The following is a 21,487-nucleotide window of genomic DNA, read 5'->3' as shown; positions in this document are numbered from 1 at the left end:
TGGCCGTAGAATACAAGCTACTCTTTTATTTAATGTAGTTTTTTGGCCTCAGCTCAAGCTCCCCCTCCCCACCACAACAAGCTAGCTAGCATGTTTGGGCTCCATAATGGAGGAACAGACGTTGTTTTGAACGGTGAGATGCTAATCAAGTTAAGAGTTTCGTTTAAAGTTACTGCATTTAGTTTTTACAATTAAAATGTACTCAAGTAACATTTTTACTCAAGTAGCATGTTAAAAGCTGATTTCTAATCAGTTTTTATAACGTTACACATTTCGGAAGAAAAATCTGCCTTTTTACATTTTGAGACAAAGTGCGCAGTTTATTCTTTCTTCTTTTAATTTGGCGTTATTTTCATGGAACGTCTGTTATTGTGATTTGAGCACAGTGGCTGGTGTTTTGCTAAACCCAAGTTCACCGGCTCTCACTGAGGCTCTCCATTAACGTTACGTTAGTTACATTCAGATGGCACAAATGGCTTCCTCGTTTTTCCTGTTTTCTCGGAAAAACGTTTTGCTTTCAAACTGTGGTTGCAGCTCACACTGACAGATAAACAGTCACAGTGAGATGCGTCAGTGAATGTTGGGTTGAAATCAGTACGGGAACTGAGTAATCTCCTGAGATGTTCACTGAGATCAGCTTCTAGGTTACAGGTGAGTCCCATGTCTAGATCAGAATATATCAGTCATACGAAGCAGAAAGCTGTGGCAGCTGTCTGTGTTGATCAGGATATAACAGGTGGGAGCATTAGAGAGTTAATCTCCCACTCTGTCAGCGAGGGAAATGACTACAGTCGAGCAAAGGGCACAAAAACATCACACAAACAGACACTGTAAACAGTGATAAATACAAAATATGGATCAATTTGGCTAATGACTTGCAGGGATCATATTTACATATGCTGGATTCTTCAGAACCAAGCAACAACAACTTTGAGGAGGAAGGACATTTCCAGAGCAGGTACCTGTCTCCTGCAGCCAGGTGGATTCAGAGCTGCCTGGCATGTTAGAGGTCTGCTCAGGTTCATGTCTGCCAGCACTCAGTCACTGTGGTGAATAATGAGTCCCGAGGCGTTTGTTTCTGAGCCCACTCAACGGTCACACCGCTGTAATCATCATCAGCAGCTATTAAAGCTGTTTACCTTTTCCCTTTCTCCACATCTCAATTTTTATTGCTAGTGTTTTAACATGGAACAGGACATTTCTGTAAAAACAGTCAGATGAAAAAGAAAGTGCACCACTTACATCCTATTGCCAACACAATTCCAGGATGTTTTTCAGGTAACTGCACTAATTATTCTCCAACTCAACCAAACAACCCACAAAAAGCTTTCTGTAGGAGACAGAAAGTACCATCTACCCATGTCAGTGTATGAGTTAGCCTGGCTATTGGCTTCCTTTGCAATTTTTCCATCAAGTTTGATTTCTGCAGTTGAATTTCTGTGCTGACCACATATTGAGCAGTTAGTCAGAGCAAGAGGAACGTCTAAGACATGTTATTGCTGGCAGAGCTGTCATGACCCAACTCCTATCTGTGTTTCAACACAGTTTCTGGTAAGCTTCACTGAGGTAGTGCATAACATAAACCATGGCCAAACATTACCAAATGGGTAAAATCAATAACTTCAACAGCAGGCAATTGTTTCTCGATAGCAGAGGGTACTCATGGAACAAGTAGATCTTTTTTTTTTTATTTACCAGGCTTTATGTGAGCATATAGGTGGCCAGATATGAAACTATGTCACTTCCTTTGATACAAATGTAGCAATAATGAACCTGCATAAAGTCCTTTTACACATTCAATGTGATACAGCAGTTATTTCAGGATTCCCTCCCAGGTACATTTACAATAAATACTAACTGATGTTTACTCCTCTGCCAACTTCACCATGTCTTTCCTTCTTCTGAAAATCAGTGTGGTATCAACAATGATAAATAATACATTTAGAATGCTTCCCCTGTGGTACATAAAGCCTGTCAATAAAAGCTGGAAGAGTTACTGGAGAAGAGATTTCACAGAAAATCTCCACATTCACTGAATGACATTTGGAACGGCTCCAGCTATCATTAACCTCTAGATCATTATGAACCTGACAGCTGATGGGACCGAGTTGGACGAAGATGTTTTGAAATCTGCCATAAATGTCCAACATGCAAACTGGTGTTTAAAAAAAAATCAAACAAGAGACACGTGTCTTTCAAGAGAAACGTGGTATGTTTCAAAATATTATACTGAAGCGCCCTCGTGTGGTGAAAATCTAGCATTGCAGTGCTGTCAGATGGTTTTTGAAATCACATCAGAAAAAAAAAAATTGCTTTGCATGTTCTGAGTTGTCATGGCTTCTTTCTGCCAGAGCAGGACAAATTCAGATCACTTTGACATGTTGCTCTAATTTATAGATCACATTTCATTCTGACAGGTTTTATAACACCTTTCAGCTGGATATTGACAATAGATGGAGTTAAACAGAACTATAATGGAATATTTTCGATAAGAGTATCCGTCTGTGTTAGAATGGTCGAGCAAAAGTTCCAGTTAAGAATCCATGGCAGTGATTGATGCTTACTGGTGCTTTCCATCGAAGTGTTAGAAGTGAGGAAAGTGAAAACTCAACTCTTCCAGAAGCTTTCGAGTTTTATTTGTGGAAATGAACCCTGCACCTCATGCTGCAGGTGTACTTCCTATAACTATCAAATTGAAGCATTGAATGAGATTGTAGAGAGTTGCATTTTATAAAATGGATGAAATAATGTTTTAAGAACATCTCTAAGAACACGAAAGACGACTCCTAGGAACATGTGACATTGAAGCAAGCTAATAAAAACCAACACTGAGACTTATGCACAGTTCCATTTATTTACACTTGTATTTATCAACCAGGCACAACTTTACTCTGCCAAGGCAGAAACTTGAAGAAAACTGTTTTTAAAATGTTCCTGAGGCATTTATTTGGTGAGTTAGGAAACAACACTTATCAGCAGACCTCCTGGTCAGAGCAGAACAGCAGCCAATCACAGATGACGATGTTCCTTCATTAAGAAACTGAATGAGAGCTGCTGAAAATACTGAGGTATAAAGTCATGAAGCAGTTTGGTTTACAGCACACATACACACAATAACAATACAGATTTTCTTTTCATTAAACTATCTAAGGCATAACTTGCAGGTCAACAAATGATATGAATCAGCAATCTCCATTTTATCATTTGTATTACACCGCCACCTGCTGGTTGTTTTTATAGACCTCTGAGTACAGCATCTGAATATTCAGTAAATGCAAACGCAGGCACCAAACCTCATATTACAGCAGGTATGTTGAAATATTCAGACAGATAGAATTTCTCAGATTGTTTTAATATGCTGGGCCTCATGCAAGAATAATAATGTTTATCAGCTCTGCTTCAAGAAAGACAAAATCTGTGGGGCAAAATATAAATATAAAAATATAAATGTTTATCATGGCCTAATTGTTTTAATATTTTCAGAGAGTCACATTTGTTTTTGTTGTTTAAAAATATATTTTACTGCTTACTAACATAGGGCAGCAACTGGTTGGGGAGGGACAGCTCCTAAAGGATTCAAATCGCAGGAAGCAGAGATATTTCTGTTGCCATAATAAGTATGCCTGTTATTAAGCTATATTTTCTTCACCCATTTCTTAGTTTTTGCATCATCACAAAGTCCTTATTGTTCTCCTTGAGCTTTAGCATCATGTGTGTTAATGAAACACAATGAAAGACCATCAAACTGACCTAATATATTATTGAAAAGGAGAATTTTATTCCACCAAAAATATATGTCATCACATATTGCATCCAAGCAGCAAACACTGAGATAGTGACTGCAAGTTTCTAAACTGAGCAGCTCTACTTTACACCAGCAGCAGGTCTAAGCTTGTCTTAACTCTCAGGTCACTTTTCTTTCTTCACCGTCACACACACAATTTCTTCCCCTTGAGCCTGATGTGGTGTGTGCATTCAAAGAGAGAACACATCACACTTCTCCGAAGTATTGCATCAGAGCAGTGTTTTGTTTTTGCAGTACTGTACACACTGTGATGATAACTATGTTTCTACATATTGATCAGCTCTGTGTGAAATGAGTGTTGGTCTTTACACTCCATCTGCTATTTTTTAATCCTTTTCACTTTTTGTTTGTTTGGCAACTGTGTGTCTATTTCTACCCACCAAGAAAGAGTACGCTTCACTGTGATGAAGTCATTTTCCTATGTTCTTCAGTCAGCTGTGAAAACATGTGTCTGTATGGCTCAGGTAAATAGTCCTAATCTGTTGGTTTGTGTTACAGTCACTGAAAGGATTCAGTCACAACACATAACTAGAGAACAAAAACACCAAAGACAAATAAATTCAGAGAACAATTGGATGATAAAGGAAACTATTTGAACATATTCTGCCATGAGGCCCAGAACCCGACTGCAATCCGTCACTCAGGCACTTAAACACAGGATCATACCCAGACAAAAGGCACACACCTCATCAGGAGGTAATGCAACAGGTAGTAGGTCATCTCCATAAGGAATCTTTGTTCCAGTCTTTGCTGTAAAATAAACACACCTGCAACGGGAGGAAGGCACGCTGACTTACCGGTCACACAATGAGTCACACTGAGAAAAGTTGCAATTCAAGCCCCAGAACTTGGGAGTGGATTCATTTTAAATGGCTTTTGTTCACCTCATCATTCCTTATTCTATTTCAAACACATTAAATACCCCTGTCAACACATTTAAATGAATATCAGAATTTTTTATGGCTTTTATCCTTTCCAGCCAGCTATTAGTTGGTTCCAGTGCAGGCGGTCAGCAGTCAGCCTGGCCTTCAGAAAAGTCCTGCCACATTCGCAGCAGCTCTGCTGGCTTAAACTTGTTCACAATGATGAGTTCGGCAAAGGTGCACCTGTCATACTCCAGCTTTCGCACCTCAAAAAGATTTCTGAAGCGTGGCAGACTGTAGGAGTACACTGGCCGGACCCCCAGCACGCGCAGACACAAGCCCACGTAGACGTCCTCCAGAGGAATGACCCGCACAAACCTGGAGGCCCAGGAGATCTTGGCAGCCAGGTCTGTGGAAAACACGTAGCCAGCTCCAGACACGTAAGGCGGGAAGTCGTCTTCGAGGTACAGCTCCTTAGATAAATACCACTTGCTGCTGGGGTCCCTCCTTGGGCTGCCATCCCAGATCACCGACCCGGTGATGAAGCCCACCCTGGGGGAGCTCCTGAGGCGTTGGATGAGGTAAAACACATTGACGAAAATGTCAGAGTCCACCTTCATGGCATAGAAGGAGTTGGGGCAGTGGTCCGCCAGCCACTTCATCATCATCATCGTCTTTATCGTCAGGTTCTGGTAACTATCCAAGAAGTCCATCTGGATGATGTCTCCATGCTGCTGACTTTCCTTCTCCAGGACCCTCTGAAGGGGTGACAGCAGCGCCCCTTTTGGCAGCCCCGAGAAGAAAAGGGTGAGAGAGTCCCTACCTGGAGCCCCCCATGTCCTCCTCACGGCCTGCCTGGCTTCCGCCTCCTGAGGAGCGACCGGAACCAGGAAGACCAGAAAGGGACTTCTGCCCTGGCACACCTGCGGCTGGTTCAGGAGGTAGCGGTAGGTGAGCGGGGAGATGAGGCGGTACTCCTCCGCAGGAAGTGGCTTCTTCTTGGCGGTGTCTCTGACTGAACCGAGGAGGTAGAGAGCGGAGAGCAGCAGGAGACCTGAGGCACAGAGGAACTTCACCCACATCCGCATCGCCTCCGGGCGCGAGGCTTTCATGGTTCCCAGAAACCCGCCGCGAGACCGGACACGCCCACGAACTTTTTCTCGTGGTCCTGTCCAGTCCGGTCCGGTCCGACACGGAGAAGCAGGAAAGCCTCTGTAGGCGACGCAATATCCGAGTGAAGCAGAGGGAGGACCTTTGAGCTCAGGAAACAGTTCCAGCTGCTGCTACTGCTGGGTGAAGTCATGCCGACAGGCTATACTTCCAACAATAGAAACACTTTCATTTCAGATTACATCATAGTCAGTAGAGTACTGCACCATAGGCGGAAATCCCGGGGGGTTGAGGGGTCCGGACCCCCCATCTCGGAAAAGTCTACAATTACATTGATCCATTTTGCAACTGCTACATACACACCTCTAAAAAAGAATATTTATTTATTTATTAATAAATGTGGAAGAAAATATCAGAAATAACCCACATGATATCAAGGTGTTTCATGTCATAAAATACCCTGATTCCTCTTTCTTTCTTCATTTTCTTTCTGAGCCTCCCTTCCGAAGCTGCTAAATTTTTTGAGGTTATATTACAATCTTGTGGTTCTACATTGCAGTCACGTTAATAATTCATACTCAAAAACTGCATTTTTTACTAAATAAATCCTGGATATTTGGACATTTTGCTGCTCTAAAACACAGAGCAGTACATAACACACAATGTCAAGATAGAAAAATATCAGTAATGACATAAGTGAAGCAGCTGCTGCTCTTCATCTGTCTGAGAATGCTTATAATATCTGAAGCTCATTCGTCCAGAGAAAGAAAGAAGATTTATGAAAACAGCTCCAGTAAATTCACCCCACGGTCAGATCATCCAATAATAAGATCAGACTCTGCAGCATGTTGCATATTAAAACACATACACAGGACATGTAGAGAGTCAATGATCAGAAAGACTTGTTTGGAAGTATTTCCAGGAGAAATCGTCTGGTCTGAAAAGGACACACCACTTATACCTTTATCTCCTTTAAACATATAAGATGAAAATGTGTTGGCTCATAATCCACGGGCCCATGTTTGCAGAAACAAATACATGCCTGAACAATCACCTGCAGTTTTGGCACCTTTCTGTTACTGAAAGGTGCCCTGAATTCTGCTGTAAGCTAGAGTATCGTGGCGTTAAATGTGAAATGTGAGATCATGTGTAAAACAGCTGAAGCTCAAACTGGGTCAGCTTCGTAAATAAAGCAGCAAGTCTGCAACTGAGTAGCTGAAAAAGAAAATAAAGGTGTACTGTAGATCTTTACTATGAGGAGAGTTAAAAACCTTCTGTTGATCAAGAGCGGCTGGATTAAGAAGAGAGATCAGATTTGAAATTCTGCTTCTCACGTGTAAAACCCTTAATAATCAGATCCGTCACAACATGGATCTGATTGCTAGATGTTCTTGCCAGAAATAAAAATGCTTCTAGCTATTGAATTCTAAAGTGCATGTGTTCCTTTCTCATTTAGCTTTATCTTAGTTTTTTAGCTGAGAATACAGTATGGAATATGATGATTTACACACAAGATTAATTTTCAGATATTTTGCCATCTAGTAAAGATCAGATCTCTGTAGAATGTTTTTAAAGTTAGAAGCGAAGAATATGATACCTCTCTATAAAAATGATATACAATTTTTAAGGGAATTTTAAAATAAAAATCTGTGAATGATAATTTAATTTAATTAACGTAAGATTTATTTTTCAAATTGTTTCTTAGTTTCTAAATATGAGGCTATTTCTCCTATTTTATGCCATTTTGTGGCTTTGCTTGGTTTCAGTAGTAAAATGGTCATGTTACCTGCGCTGTCACTTAATCAACCTGTTCCTGTAAAGGTAGTAAGCTGTATTTGTGGGAGGGATTGTGATGAGTGGGAAAAATTGCAGAAAAGAAAAAAGGAGAACTTGAATCAAAAATCAAATTTGTCTTTCAACCAGACGGTTTTATTCTTTAACAGTTTACAGAGACACACCTGTAGTTCACCCAGTTCTAAACAGACGAAACAATCAAAACAAACTTAATTTACACAGGCATTCTTTAGAAGGTCAGTGGTTTAGTATCCTGCAAAAGCAGGAGGGGCTTGGGGTAATGGAAGGGTACAAAGATTAACTAGTTTACTAGTTTTGGCCGGTCCAAACACTAATCCTTTTTTTTATATATATATCCAAAAGAATCATGGAGACTTTACTATGAACACTGAAATGTAATTAAAATTGGCCTTTTTAAAATGTTTACGTTTCAAGCATCACAAAAACATTCTCTTGACCCACATATAAGTACTATATTCACATTTTGCAAAAAAGATACAACCAAAAAAAAATGTAATCACCGCTTGCCGTTATATACTGAGTGATAGGTCCTGCCTCAGATTCATGATAGAAAAAAAACACACTTCTTCCTCTGTTCTTCACCTTGTTTTCAAGCAGAATGCTGTAGTTGCAGCGAGCCGCCTGCAGGGGGCCAGGTCAGGAGCAGAAACGTTGTTGCCTTTCTTGAGGAAATGGGAGGAGACCTTTTTTATGATTGTTTTTTGTTTTGATTTATTTATTTTTTATTTTTTGGCTGCAGGCTCTCTGGGAGGAATGAAATGAAATGAAACTGATTTAGTTAACGTCACATGAAGACAAACGGAAGTCGAGTCAGGTGAAGCTCTGTGTGGTCTGACAAATATCTGTTTTCAGATGTGTGAATCAGACATGAACATTTTTATACAAGCAGCAGAATGAATCACCCAAACTGTGATGCAAACATACAGTTCTGTTGTGTAAGACTCCAGATGTGTGAACGTGATGAGAGCCTGTGTCGATGACTCTGCACAACGTAATGCCCGAGTTGTTGGTGCACCTCCTTGCTAAGGCAGCAGGATGACTGAGTGGGTTAGAAACTGCTGAGGTGGAGTTACTGTCTTTGGTGTGGGAGTAGATGCTATGTGATAGAAAATTAAAATGCATTTTTTTGCTTTAACAACCATCTTTAACAGGCAGACCTGTGTGGGGTGGGAAATGGGGTATGCTGTGTTTGGAGGGGTCTTGTTGAAAGCTTTGGTTGCTGCAGGGTTGTTGAGTGTGGAGAACGTGTTGGACAGGTGGAGGGGTACACACAGATGTAGTAGTGTTTTGTTGATGATGATGGTTGTGGTGGTGGAGGCGGTGTTCTCCGGGTCATTTAAGACCGTTTCCTCCTTCCCTCCAGATTTCTGAAGTTGGACGGACGGATCTTCATCTCGGCGAACTCGATGGAGTGTTCGTGGCCTTTCCAGTGGAACCAGTTCACACCCTGAGGAAAGAAGGGTAGGGCAGAGAAATGAGCAGGAAGTGAGAGAGAGCAAAATGGCTTTGTTCCTTTTACAGATACACCTGTAGAGTAATAGGAGACATATTGCTAGGATAACTTTTAGAGCTTTGGCAGCCTCCGCTATCAGTTAGTAAGTACAATACATGCACACTGACATGTAAGGTGTTTAGAGAGGAGGTGACCTTAAAGAGAAGTTAGCTAGAGTTTCTTGAAGACTCTAAGCCTTTCACTTTCTGAACATTTTGAAAGAAAGTTTTTCATTTTATGTTTGACTTTATTTGACCTTTCTTTACATGAGTTCAACTGAAAAAACATACAAACTCAATCTGTCTGTGTTGGACTGAACCCTGCTGTACCTTGCTGTGGCTGTTGTCTCCGTAGCGACCCATCAGGTTGACCCGGTGACAGTTTTTGTACCAAAAGGCCCCCTTATAGGACAGAGCACAGTTGGTCACGGCAATGTCGTTGTCGTGGTCGTAGGTGGAGAATGGACGGCCGTGGTGGTAGGTCATGGAGTCACCTAGGAAATACAGTTTTTATAAGGAACATACAACAACATGAAAGTATCTGAGCTGCTCATAGATGACATTTCATCAGCTGTTCAGAGAACTTAACCATTATTCCTTCAGTATTGAAGCCAAAATAACAAGAGACAAAGGTCTCCGCATTGTTGATCAGTAATCTTATCTGTTAAGTGCGTACTGTGTATGGCTGTAAGCACTGTACTACTGTCAGTGTAATGTTAACAGAAATGTTTTAGGAGAAATGATTTAATTCCATCAAATTATACCGTCCAAATTATGTAGTTTAAATCTATTGCACCATTTCACAACAAATGTGCTCTTGAGGTACAAAAAAAATCATTTCAATTTAATTCGTGGCAAATACATACAACATAAAGTCACTGAAGCCTGGTGGGCAGACAGTTTGGACAGAACATAGCATGGTGACAGAGATGCGGTTAAAAGTGGTGATAAAGTTTAAAACAAAGAATCAAACAAAGTGAATGGACCTCAGGTGTTTTTAGAAGCATTAGAGAACATAATAAGCAGACTGCTTATTATGTGCTTATTAACATAATAAGCAGACTGCTGGTGCCTCAATTAATGGGGGTGTCTTCAATCTTTTGTAGAAAGCTGCTGCTTTGTTTAACCTGTCAGACTGCATTCCTTTGTAGCCTGAGTTTGTCTCTGATTCAGTGGACAACCTCTCATTCACAACAAACACCCTGCTGTTTGTTGACTCATTTCAACAGTTTGTCTTTGACTTCTGACCCCCAACACAGGGTTTTACTGCCTGGATTTCTGCTCAGACTTTGAGACTTTTCTGTCTGTTTCTTCCTAACCGAAGTTTGGGCTCTCATGACCTTGAACCATTATAATTAATCATAAGAAAATAAATAATTAACTGATATAAAACAGAAGTGGGCCTCGGGGCCAGAGCCTGGGTCCTAAAAGCCCTCTCTAACGACTGGCCCAGAGCATTTTATTGATCCCTCACTACAAGCTAGACTGACTGAGGAAAACTCCAGTTTTAAAAAAACTACAAACAGATACAGCAGAATGACCTCAGCTGTTGACAGTAACTCTTAAATGCAGGCTGAAAGACTTGTTCAGAAATTTTACAGAATAAGCCATTGCATTGCACAAAAAAAAAAAAAAAACATAAAAAAAAAAGGCCCAGTGTTCCGATGAATACAGCAGGAAGCAAAGTTTCTAGATAAAAAGAACAACGACTGTGCCACCTGGTGGCAGAATAAGGACTGAAAAGCACCTGCTGCAGGACATGCTGATAAGTGGGGGGGTGAAGCTGTGCACCTGCCATGTCATGATAAAGTGCTAAATCCTGCTGCCATCAATAAGTCTGTTAACTGGAGCATCAAATGTGGATTAACTTGCTATTAAAAATGCTTCAGTGTTCAGTTGTCAAAAAATTACTCATAAATGGGATTATATGGGGGTTGGCCCAAAAATTCATGTCTGTTTTTCAGGAGAATCCAACTGCCTGCACTTTATAAGTGATGTAGAGACATTAGAATAAATGGAAAATGCAGTTGAAAGCCAGGAGCTCTACCTGCAGTGCCACTGTATCCTCCCACATGGACTTTGTAGCGGGTCCGAGCTTCTGAGACAGAGAACCTGTCGTACTGAGCAAAGGCCATCTCTCCCTTGTCTCTCAGGTCGACCCGCAGCTCGTACTGGCCTCCAGATGTGATCTTATGCAGGTTGGACAGACCTGAGGGCGGGAAGAGAGTCAGTCACCATGGGAACCAGACTAATGATGCTGGGTCCCTTCTTCTTTCAGCTCCTCCCTTTAAACTCACTCTACCTTCAGCATCATCTGTTCCTGCAACCATAATCCTCCTCTGTCGTCTTCCCAGTCTGCTGATGCACCACATTCAGCATTTTTGTCCAAGATGTTCACCACAACCAACATCCCATCTCCCCAAACTGACTCAGTTTTAACGTCTTTAACTCTGTTTCCAAATTGGTCAGCTGTCATTTCTCATGTACTCATTTCAGTGACTCTCATCTTGAGCATCACCTCCAGTCTTGGTGTTAATGTTTATGTCTCCAAACTTTTCATCAGAACAGCTTCTACTGACATCATTCTCCCTCACAGTTTACCCTTTGCCCTCAATCACTTGTTCTGCCTCCATCCTGCCATCTTACAATCGGCATGTCGCTATAATTGGTTGACCCAGGTACTTAAACTCACCCACTTTTAGTACCTCAGCTTCTTATAGTCTCACTAGCTGCGTTTCCATTAACCATAGAATTGCGGATTACACTAGTCACATTATGAACAGGTGGATGTTACTACTGGTGGAAAAGACGAAGGAAGGAACAGGAAGTAGTAGGACGATGATGTTTTGTTTTTGTTTGTTTTTTTCAGACAATTTGCAGCTGCCTCCACCAGCGCTCCAAAAGCATCACACAGTTTATAAAAGGTTGCGTGTCATTCCAACATGTTGAATCTGTTACTACAATTTCCCCACAACGCAGCATACATAGCCGCTCCCAGGTATAAAGGGTTTTCTCCACCGTCTTCTCTGATTGGCTGATAGAGCATGACTGGTTTATGAATATATGACAGGATATGATCTTAATTTTATTTCTCATTTAATGAAAACACAGCAACTTTGAAACTGTGTTTTTTTGAACATCAATAGAACATTGACAAAGACTTGCACACATCTGTAATGGAAATGCTGCTACTGTTCCACTTCTTTTTCTTACTCTGACACATCAACAGTTTCTTGATTTTACTTTTTATTTTCATTTTGTCTCCTTTCCAGAGGCTCTTTTCAGCAACGTACCGCCTCACATCACATAACACAGCATCATCAGCGAACGCGGCTATCACCACAGCTAACACTTTGAGTGTCTGAGCCGAGCCCTGAGGTAAACCTGCCTCTTAGAATCAACCTATGTGTCCTAGCACACTCCTCTCCTCAGCCTCTCTGTTCTTTTGTCCTCCACTGTCCATCATCACTAGTAAAATACACTGTTTTACTCTAAAGCTAAAAAATATTGTAATTATATGACAGTAAAACACACACTTTATTATGCCATGACAACACATAAGCAGTAAGGAACTCTATTTCTCATTGACATCTGTCTTCTTGAACAGAGCTGATCACATGATTCAGCCCACATCTCTAGGAAATGTGATTATTTACTATTGATTTGCAAGAACTTACCAAGCCAGAACTCATCGTTCATGTCACCAAAACCAGCCGTGTAATTCTTCCAGTTGCGAAAGAACTCCAGCCTGCCACTCTGACGTCGCAGGAAAACCTGCAGAACAAACCATAAAGGTTGAGAAATCTTTCAGACATACTTGTTCTAATATCTGTGGTGTCTAAGCAACAGCAGCGATAAGCATACCTCTCTAAGATGTTGATATTTTTCTGCAAGATCAGGGATGTGTGACGACCAAGACAACAAATTTGTATTTTCTTGTTTTCTTTCACTATGTGACTATTCTGGCCCTTCAATATTTCCTCATAATGTTCTTTGATAATGATGGCTAACAATGTCTGAATTCCACAGATATGACAGAACTCAATTTGTTCATGTTTTAGTTCTTCAATTATTTTCACATTTTTAGATACGCCAATTTGCATTTCATATAAGAAATGTAAATAATCCTAAATATTCTCAGCAACTGTTCAAGAACAAAACCCGAACAAAGATCCAACTAAAAACATTAAAAAGTGTTTCAGAACCCTGGAGAAAAATATTCAGAGACTACTTGAAGTTATTAGAGAAACTTGTTGTGATGTATATGACTCAAGACCTTTGAACATTACTATTTTATTGGAGAACATTACGCATCCAGAATAATGATAAACTCACGATCCATCCGCCTCCGTCGGTGCTCATGTCGCAGTAGACCTGCAGCGGTTGGTTCTCGTCTCCACCCAGGTAGATGGTGTGCATGCCTGACGAGGCGTCGCCGTTCAGCAGCGCCTGTGAGCAGTCTCTGGGGTGTCTGTACAGCACGCCGGCTACATACATACACATCGCATACTAAATTAAGGTCTTTGTGTTCCAGTCTACATCAGGCAGGTCGTCTAGTAACAAAAACCTCCGTCCACAGCAAGACTGCTTCATGACATTAAACACGCAACAAATTCATTCCTTAGATATGGAGTCATTTAGTTAAATAGTGAAAAATCAACAGAAGTAATTTGCATTACTTAGTTTGTGATGGAGAAACAAATGTGTCATGTTTTCACCTTGCTATTCAGAAATGTCAGAGTTCCAAACTAAATATTCACAAATAAATTCACAAGCTAAGTATTTAGTTTTCAAACTAAATATTTAGTTTGGAAACCAAATATTTAACTTTCAAATTAAATATTTAATTAATAGTCTCAATATTTAGTTAGCTAAATATTTAGTTCTCAAACTAAATATTTTGCTCCAAATCAAATATTTAGTTAACAAGCTAAATGTACAGACATATGATTGATGTTGTGTTAGCACACTTTACTGTTTCTTACATTTTAAAATTTGTTTCTTAGTTTTATATGTACATATGTGTGTACTTGCTTCGACACACAGAGGGCTGCACTCACTGCTGGTGAAGACGGTAGAGATGACTTGGCTCCTCTTGGGACCAGCGAGAGCTTCCAACTTCACTGAATATTCTGTCGATGCGCTGAGGTCGGCCATGTTGTACGACACAGCGGTGGGGCTCAGGACCACCTCCTGGGGGAAGAGAGACACGCTCGTACACTTGATTCCCCTCACATCACCTGAACATGCCAATTTGTGTGGAGTTCTGCTGTGAGCTCACGTGGATGGTTCCGACAGCAGACTCAAAGTGGAGGAGGTAGCCGCTGATGTCGGCCCGGGGAGGCTTCCAGGTGAGCATGGCGCTCTCCGTCTGGATGTTGGTGGCTGCCAGGTCCTGAGGAGCGTCTACATCTGGAGGCAAAGCAGGAAGTCAGGCCGGCCTGTTGGTGTTAGGAAGCTGCAGACTCTACCATCAGCTCAGTGTCAATATGTTACAGCTACATACTATTTATAGATGAAGTTTCAAGTAAATAAAAGCTTCAGTGTGTGACTCCTAAAATGTTTTTTACACATTTGTTTTAACAGAATAGGATGAGACAATCTGGGACAATCGAGTTAATCTGCCTCCTCTCAGTGGACCTACAACGTTCAACAGAAATAGACCAACCAATCAGAGCCAGGCGGTGGATCTTAGTGCTGTCAATCACTCTATGTAGGGTGCTGCTATCCCTCCCCTCCATACCAAGTTGGTAGCTGAAAAGTTGCAGCTATTTTAGCCTGTTGTGAATGCAAAGGCTAGTTAGCATGGCCACCGATGACAGTGGATAATCAGTAACTGTAACTTGTTTCGCTTTTCATACCATGTTCACATTGAGCAGCGAGTACATGAGTTTGATTGACAGCACTAAGCCCCTCCTTCTTTCTCTGATTGTGATTGTCAGGAGCATTACATTTCTTCAGAGAGCAACAGGAGCAAAAATATTGATGTATATTTAAAGAGAGAAATAAAAAAAAAAAATTAAGACTTATTTCCTGATGAAATCCAGCACATGGAACTTCTAAAAGCAACTGGCTGGACTGGATTTGAAAATTATGCATCAGTTTCTTTACTCAGTTACTTTGTGTTGGTAAATCGTATCAAATACTGATTTTTGATACCACACATTTTAAAGTTTATGGGTATGAAATCAGAAAATATATTGTCACCTTCCTAACATAGTGGCTTAAATGACTTAGGCCACTATTTTAGGAACATGACAATATCAGACAAGTTCAAGGGGTGTGAATACTTTGGCAAGAAACCAGAAAATTAATTTTATGAATGAACGGGGTCAACAGGAAGCAGATTGTCGTTCTCTTCATGTGAGGCTGAACGTCTCACTGACCTGTGGTGAACTCTGTTGTGGTGGCTGCACTCTTGGCCAAGTCCCTCACCGCGTAGACCTTCACAGTGTAGAGCGTAGCTGGCTTCAGCGAGCTCATCTCAAACTCCACCACGTTTCCAGACACACGCTCCATCACTGGAGTCACTGAGAGACACACAGAGATTCAGGCTTTCATCAAGCACAGGGACATGGATGTAGGTGAATTTTTTTTACATACGTGTTGAATCTGTCACTACTTTGTGATAGTGCGCTTTTACACAGATATTCAGTGAAAATATGTCAAGCATTACGTGATCGCTGCGGACAGCAGCATATCACATGATGGTGGAAAAACATTCCTCATAAAAGTTACATATTGCAATTTTAAAGGGGCAGCAGTGTGTAAAATAAGAATGAAAAGACTTCAGCTGGTACTTCTACAGGAATAGATGCTGTTAAAAGTTATTTTCTCAAAGCCATAGTCAAAGTAAAGCATGTTAAACCAACTCAGGGATGAGGTTGCTTCTAACGCAGCATAGGTCTGCCCAAGATCACCCAGTCAGAACAGGGATCAAAATACCAACTTACTGTAACTTAGATTTTCCACCGTGGTGAACTGTTTCACAGGCGAAACTGATCAGAAAATGACTCAGAGATTAGGATGCAGGCCTGGATCTGACCCCCCTGGCAAAACGGTGCCATTTTTCAAAACGTGGGTGGATAAATCAAGGCCACACACTAATACGACAGAATGTCTCACCATCAGTCAGGATTAGAGGTTAGGTTTTGGATGTGTACATACCAGAATCTGCGCTGTATGTGATGACATAACCATCTACAGTTGCGATGGCCGGTTGCCACAGCAGCAGGGCCTCAGTGTCTGTGATGTTGACTGCAGTCAGTCCACGGGGCTTATCCAGAGCTGTAACACACACACACACCCACCCACACACACTGTGAGCATAAAATAACACTGAACCTGATCCAACTAAAATCCAGGAGGTTTTTATCCACACTGTCACAAATTTGAGCTGTAAAGTGTTTCATTCTGTCCCTTTAGACTGGCAAGAACATGAGCAATTACTTTCAACACACAGTGTAACGAAACACAGTGAAGTTCTGTGTTACCACTGAATTTGATGTGAAGCTCCATGTAGCTAACCTGTGGTGACGCTGTCAGAGCCAGGCTCACTCTCCCTTTGCTCCTTCACGGCAACGATGGTGACCTCATAGGTGACCCCGGGCGTCAGGTTCGGCAGCACGGTGAGCGACTGCGACCCGTCCACCGTCAGCGTCTTCGCAACACCTGGGAGTTCAAGCCATTTAAAATAAATCTTTATTTACTAATGCATTTTATATATCAAAATCAAGCAAAAAAAGATGGATTTCTCTATTAAAGTGACCAATAAACTGACATGGATATAGATTTATGGTTTATTTTTATTTTATTTTTTTTCATTTGTTTTTATTTGTGTTCTATTTTTAGATGTTTATATTTCACTTCCACTTCATGCAGAATATTAAGTCCATCATCTGAGTCCCACATTTGAAACTGTAATAACTAATGATAATAGTAACTATTATTATTATTATTATTATTATTATTATTATTATTATTATTATTATTATTATTATTATTATTATTATTATTATTATATCCTGCCCTACTAAACTGAAGCAGATGTTGTGTCTAAATAGTTTTTTTTTTATCATGAATATTATGGGGTGCCATTAGTAAAATCCACAGTAGAAAATTAACAGCAATAATTTGGTTTATTTACAAAAAGAAAAAAAAATGTTTGTGTTCATTTTTCAAAGGCATATTTTTGCCATGCTATTTCTACATTTATAAATGTTAGAGTTCCACACAAAAAATCAATTAGTATTTACTTAGGTGGCAAATTATTTAGTTCCAGGTAAATGTTTTAGGTTAAGTTACAAACTCAATATTTAGCTCCAAATTAAATATTTATTTGTGAACTTAATATTTACTTTGAAAAGTGAATACTTAATTTGAAAGCTAAATATTTAGTTTGCAAGTCAAAGTTGGTGAATTAAATAATTAGTTTGAAACTCTGACATTTATAAATGTATGAATAACATGCTGAAATTATGACTTTGTAAAATGAACAGACACATTTTTCCTTCATGACTAACGACAACAAATATATATATATATATATATATATATATGTGTGTGCATTTTATATATCAAAATACATAATTTGTTTCATTTTATATCAAGTGGTCAGCAGGGGGCAGCATCAAGCCACTTGTGTAAGTGTGGGTTCAACTCTGACAAGAAAGTCATTGATGATTTAGAAAACTAAGCTGTTATCAAACTGTAACAATATTATTTTTAAAATTGATTTTTAAGATCTCAATACCTCTTCAAAAAATAAATTATCAATAACAATTAAGTGTGAAGCTATGGATAATGTGGCAGAGGTACTGACCTCCATGGGCAGGCATGTAGGTGACCTGGTAGTTGTCCACCCGAGCTCTTGGAGTCAGCCAGTGAACAGTGGCCGATGTGTCGGTCACTCCGGAGAAGCGGATGCCCTTTGGTGAGCCCAGGTCTGGCAAAGACGTGACAGAAACACGCAAATAGGAGCAATGACAAGAAAAACAGAAGATTTAGTCAATATGTACTCCAAAGGCTGAGGAGTGTAATGTCTGAGGTGTTAATATCCACAAATCCGCAACAAACTGAAGCAGCAGAAAGGAGACAACACACAAACTCAGTGATTGTAGCCTGTGCAGATCCACCAAAAGAAAGCAAGTCATTTTACACAAATGGAGCAAGAGAGAGTTCAACAGACAAAGGGAACCTGGGGAGGTCTCGACTCACAGAGAGAGACCCTCGTAGTTAGCAGCAAGCCACAGTATCTCGCGTGACAGACCTGAAGAGATTAACTTGGTCTCATTTCATGGAATACACAAAAAGTGAAACATGCACCACGCAAACCCAAGAGTAAAGCGTTGCCCTCAGGGAGGACAGGGGACACAAGGACAGACAAGCCTTTTATGTGACACGGACAACCAAACACCCCCAACAACCGTCACCGCCATTGGCTCCTTTAGAAAAGCAGGCAACAACACAGAGACCAGGTAGATAAAGACAACATTTGGGAAGACCAGGACACAGAGCACACAATGGGAGGAACAACTAACTGCTCCTTTACACAACTAGTTAGAGCTGGTGCAGTAATAATCCAGATTAACAACAGGTCTGAAGAATACAGACTGGCTCAGAGTTCTCCAAATCAGCATGAACGTCCCTTTCATATTGGGCCCTTTAAGGATTTCATCTTTCTCAGAATGTTTGTTTTACAGCAAAACACAAGTGAATGGAGTATGTACAGTTGTAGATTTTTATGATAGTCCTGAAAGATTTAATTGAAGACAACTGGCAACATCTCTAGCTATCTTGAACTCAAAGTATCCAGTTACCTTCAATCAAAACCCTCAAATTTATGAGCCATGCTTAAAAGGTGGGCTACTGAGCAAACAACAAGTGTAATTAAACTCCACTACTTCTAATCACAGGACTGCTCAAGTCCTATAGAGGATCATTGTTAGTGCTGATTTATCGAACTGGCCAGGACTATTGTGCTCCAGCAATTATCTTAAGACTTCCAGGCAAAATGTCTGAATCAAATTAAAGGACCTCAGTCAGAAGCCTTAAAATCTGAGTACTAGGTTAGTACACAAACAGACAACACTTGGTATTACGCTCAGTTATTAGAACACATTTCATGCTGTCATAGAAAAAGCTAGGAGGACAAGACACCATTCCATTTGAAAAACATGTTGACGAGAGACTTCCAGAGCTCCAGTATGTCAGCAGAGCTTTTTGCTTCCACCTGGTTACCATGTACCTGTTCTCACACCCTTTCTTACAGACTTGGAGCGTCTTCCCAAAATGAGCCCAAAGATCTCAATGGTGTACTCTGTGTCCTCTGTGAGATCGCTCATAGTGATATTTCTCTCCTCGCCGCCCAGAACCACCTCTCTTGGTTGGCCTGGGTCTTTGGCTTCGCTGAGCATCAGGACAAACGTGTCAAATGCGTCCTCATCTGCCGTCCAGGCCAGCTCAAAACTCTCTGGAGTGATGCTGGAGACTTGTAGAGCCTGCACCTCCGGTTCAGTCTCTATGTGACATTTAGAAAGAGTCAGTTTTCCAGATGTGTCTCGTATGGACACATAAAGACCCTTTAAAACTGCAGTATGTAACTTTTATGAAAGAATTTTTATTTTTTTGACATATTTGTTGAAACTGTCACTGTTGTGACAGATAGCTTCTCCCAGTGCTAACTAGAAACAACCAATCAAGCCAGGAGTTTTAGTGATTTCAATCATGCACATTCAACCCCCTTTCTCCTTTTGTCCTCTCTGCTATGATGAAGCTTCTTCTTGATATGAGCCTGTCATGAATGCTAAAGATAGTTAGCATGGCCACCAATAACAGTTTTTCTGTAACGGTAAATTGTTTCTCCTTCATTCATTTAGCAACACGCACATGAGGATGATTGTCTGCAATAAGCTCCTCCTCCTGACTCTGATTGTATGTTTTTGGTTGGGAGTGGAGCATTTCTTTAGACAGCAATAGCAGCTTACAGAGGAGGTGGAGGAAATTGACCTTTGCATGGATTTTCTGTCATATTATACTGTCATGAGCTGGTGATAGTTTTAACAAGTATGTAAACATATTTTGTTTTATAAAAGTTACATATTGCAGCTTTGAAGAAAGAAAGTTCATCAGCCTGAGTTCTGGCAGGGAAAGGAGAAAAGTTTTAGATGTAAATGGAAGAAGGAAGTTTAGAGCACATGATGTTTGTGGGGCAAGACCCTGTCAGGCATCTACCTAAAACATCTAACAAGGACATAGTTCCTCTAGAAGCATAGCTGAGAATAAATACAGTCTGAATGAGATGAGTGTTCATCTCTACAACACAGCCGAAAACATTGATAGTCTTCAAAATGCTGTGGACCATCCATTACAATAGAGGGTTAGGGTCAGAGATGTTTTTTTTTCTTCTTATAAGATCAAACATTTCTATATGTTTTGGTGGTTTGTTGTCATGCTGTCACTGTTTTGCTGCAGAGAGTCTTAACAGCATTAACGCTACCCTTGTTTCTTTAACATTTAAAATCTGCTGCGGATCCCCACTGCTGAGGACTGTGGTCATTTTTATGAATCATAATGGACATTAATACTATAACACATTCTAATAAAAAAATTTAAAACCTAAAGATATTGCTTAACTGGAAGATTCACATTATTATATGCTTACATTTAACTCATGTGTCCAGAGCTTGAGAACAAACAGATTATTCTTCTGCTTGCCAGAAGAAGCTGGTATTTGTGCTGCTGCTGCCTTCAGCTTCTTAAATGAAACAATGAATGACACGTAGTTCTGGTTTGACTGCGAGATCCGGTAAGTAATTGTCATGTGTCTAAGTTTACACATGACAACTGCAATATATAAAAAAAAAAAAATTCAGCTAATATTAGTCCTCCGGTGCTTACTTTGTAGATTTTACTACCGTACCGATCTAACCATGTCATCAAAAACACACAAAAAAACAAAAAAAAACAAAGATAACTATGGGTGAAAAATATGACAGATATTATATGTTTTAAGTATTTGAATTTTTACATATAACAGACAGTAATTTTTAAGATAATAGAAAAATTACAACATATTTAGACCAATATGTTTAACTAGTCATGCATGCCTTTAACGCCTTGAAATTGAGCCTTGCTTACCTACTGAGCTCATATAATGAGCTCTGTAGGTATACAAATCCACCAGGTGTTTGCTAACTGCTGGTGGCTAGTCTTAATAAGGAACTTCTTCATAGGGTGGGCTGCTCATTGAGATGGAAGTTTAGAATCGTGGAAACTGCAGCTCTGAGGAGGAGCTGCGTCTTTGAAGGCGGAGCTAGGTCCACCCATTTGTTTTGCACAGCTGAACGGTTGCCATGGGATATTAAAGGATTTCTCAAACAAGTGCAAAAGTCTCAAAGTAACA

General features: G+C 40.3%; 2 protein-coding genes and 1 long non-coding RNA gene across 5 annotated transcripts in view; 1 reads left to right on the top strand and 2 right to left on the bottom strand.

Moving 5' to 3' along the window:
* The first annotated feature begins 598 nt into the window (after positions 1 to 598).
* LOC129351579 (uncharacterized) lies at positions 599 to 14,242 on the top strand. The gene is made up of 5 exons (XR_008604753.1): positions 599 to 651; positions 8,957 to 9,054; positions 11,954 to 12,082; positions 12,357 to 12,462; positions 14,131 to 14,242. It is a non-coding gene; the product is annotated as an uncharacterized LOC129351579 (long non-coding RNA).
* b3galt8 (beta-1,3-galactosyltransferase 8) lies at positions 2,836 to 5,954 on the bottom strand. Its single transcript, XM_055020497.1, has one exon. It carries the CDS (start codon positions 5,778 to 5,780, stop codon positions 4,815 to 4,817), a length of 966 nt encoding a protein of 321 aa, XP_054876472.1. The 5' UTR covers positions 5,781 to 5,954; the 3' UTR covers positions 2,836 to 4,814.
* The window catches only part of tncb (tenascin Cb), a 102,337-nt gene continuing 88,530 nt past the window's right edge, over positions 7,681 to 21,487 (bottom strand). For 2 of the 3 annotated variants that reach the window (XM_055020495.1, XM_055020494.1), the window contains 11 exons: positions 17,906 to 18,028; positions 16,612 to 16,755; positions 16,252 to 16,371; positions 15,471 to 15,614; positions 14,366 to 14,496; positions 14,145 to 14,277; positions 13,420 to 13,571; positions 12,762 to 12,858; positions 11,132 to 11,293; positions 9,415 to 9,578; positions 7,681 to 9,040 (listed from right to left, as the gene is read on the bottom strand). In XM_055020495.1, coding sequence (XP_054876470.1) covers positions 8,930 to 9,040; positions 9,415 to 9,578; positions 11,132 to 11,293; positions 12,762 to 12,858; positions 13,420 to 13,571; positions 14,145 to 14,277; positions 14,366 to 14,496; positions 15,471 to 15,614; positions 16,252 to 16,371; positions 16,612 to 16,755; positions 17,906 to 18,028 — 1,481 coding nt within the window. In that variant the 3' untranslated portion in view covers positions 7,681 to 8,929. Of the gene's footprint in view, positions 9,041 to 9,414; positions 9,579 to 11,131; positions 11,294 to 12,761; positions 12,859 to 13,419; positions 13,572 to 14,144; positions 14,278 to 14,365; positions 14,497 to 15,470; positions 15,615 to 16,251; positions 16,372 to 16,611; positions 16,756 to 17,905; positions 18,029 to 19,330; positions 19,604 to 21,487 lie in introns of all 3 variants that reach the window. The other variant, XM_055020496.1, reaches the window with a different exon arrangement.

The sequence above is a fragment of the Poeciliopsis prolifica genome, unplaced genomic scaffold (genome assembly GCF_027474105.1).
Source record: "Poeciliopsis prolifica strain line A6 unplaced genomic scaffold, Auburn_PproV2 SCAFFOLD068, whole genome shotgun sequence".
Lineage (NCBI taxonomy): Eukaryota > Metazoa > Chordata > Actinopteri > Cyprinodontiformes > Poeciliidae > Poeciliopsis > Poeciliopsis prolifica.
The sequence above is the reverse complement of the archived record's forward strand: the minus strand, read 5'-3'. Positions and strand labels throughout refer to the sequence as shown.

Bases quoted from the DNA above. Each gene is read 5' to 3' on its own strand.
- b3galt8 (XM_055020497.1), bottom strand. From the start codon at position 5,780: ATGAAAGCCTCGCGCCCGGAGGCGATGCGGATGTGGGTGAAGTTCCTC.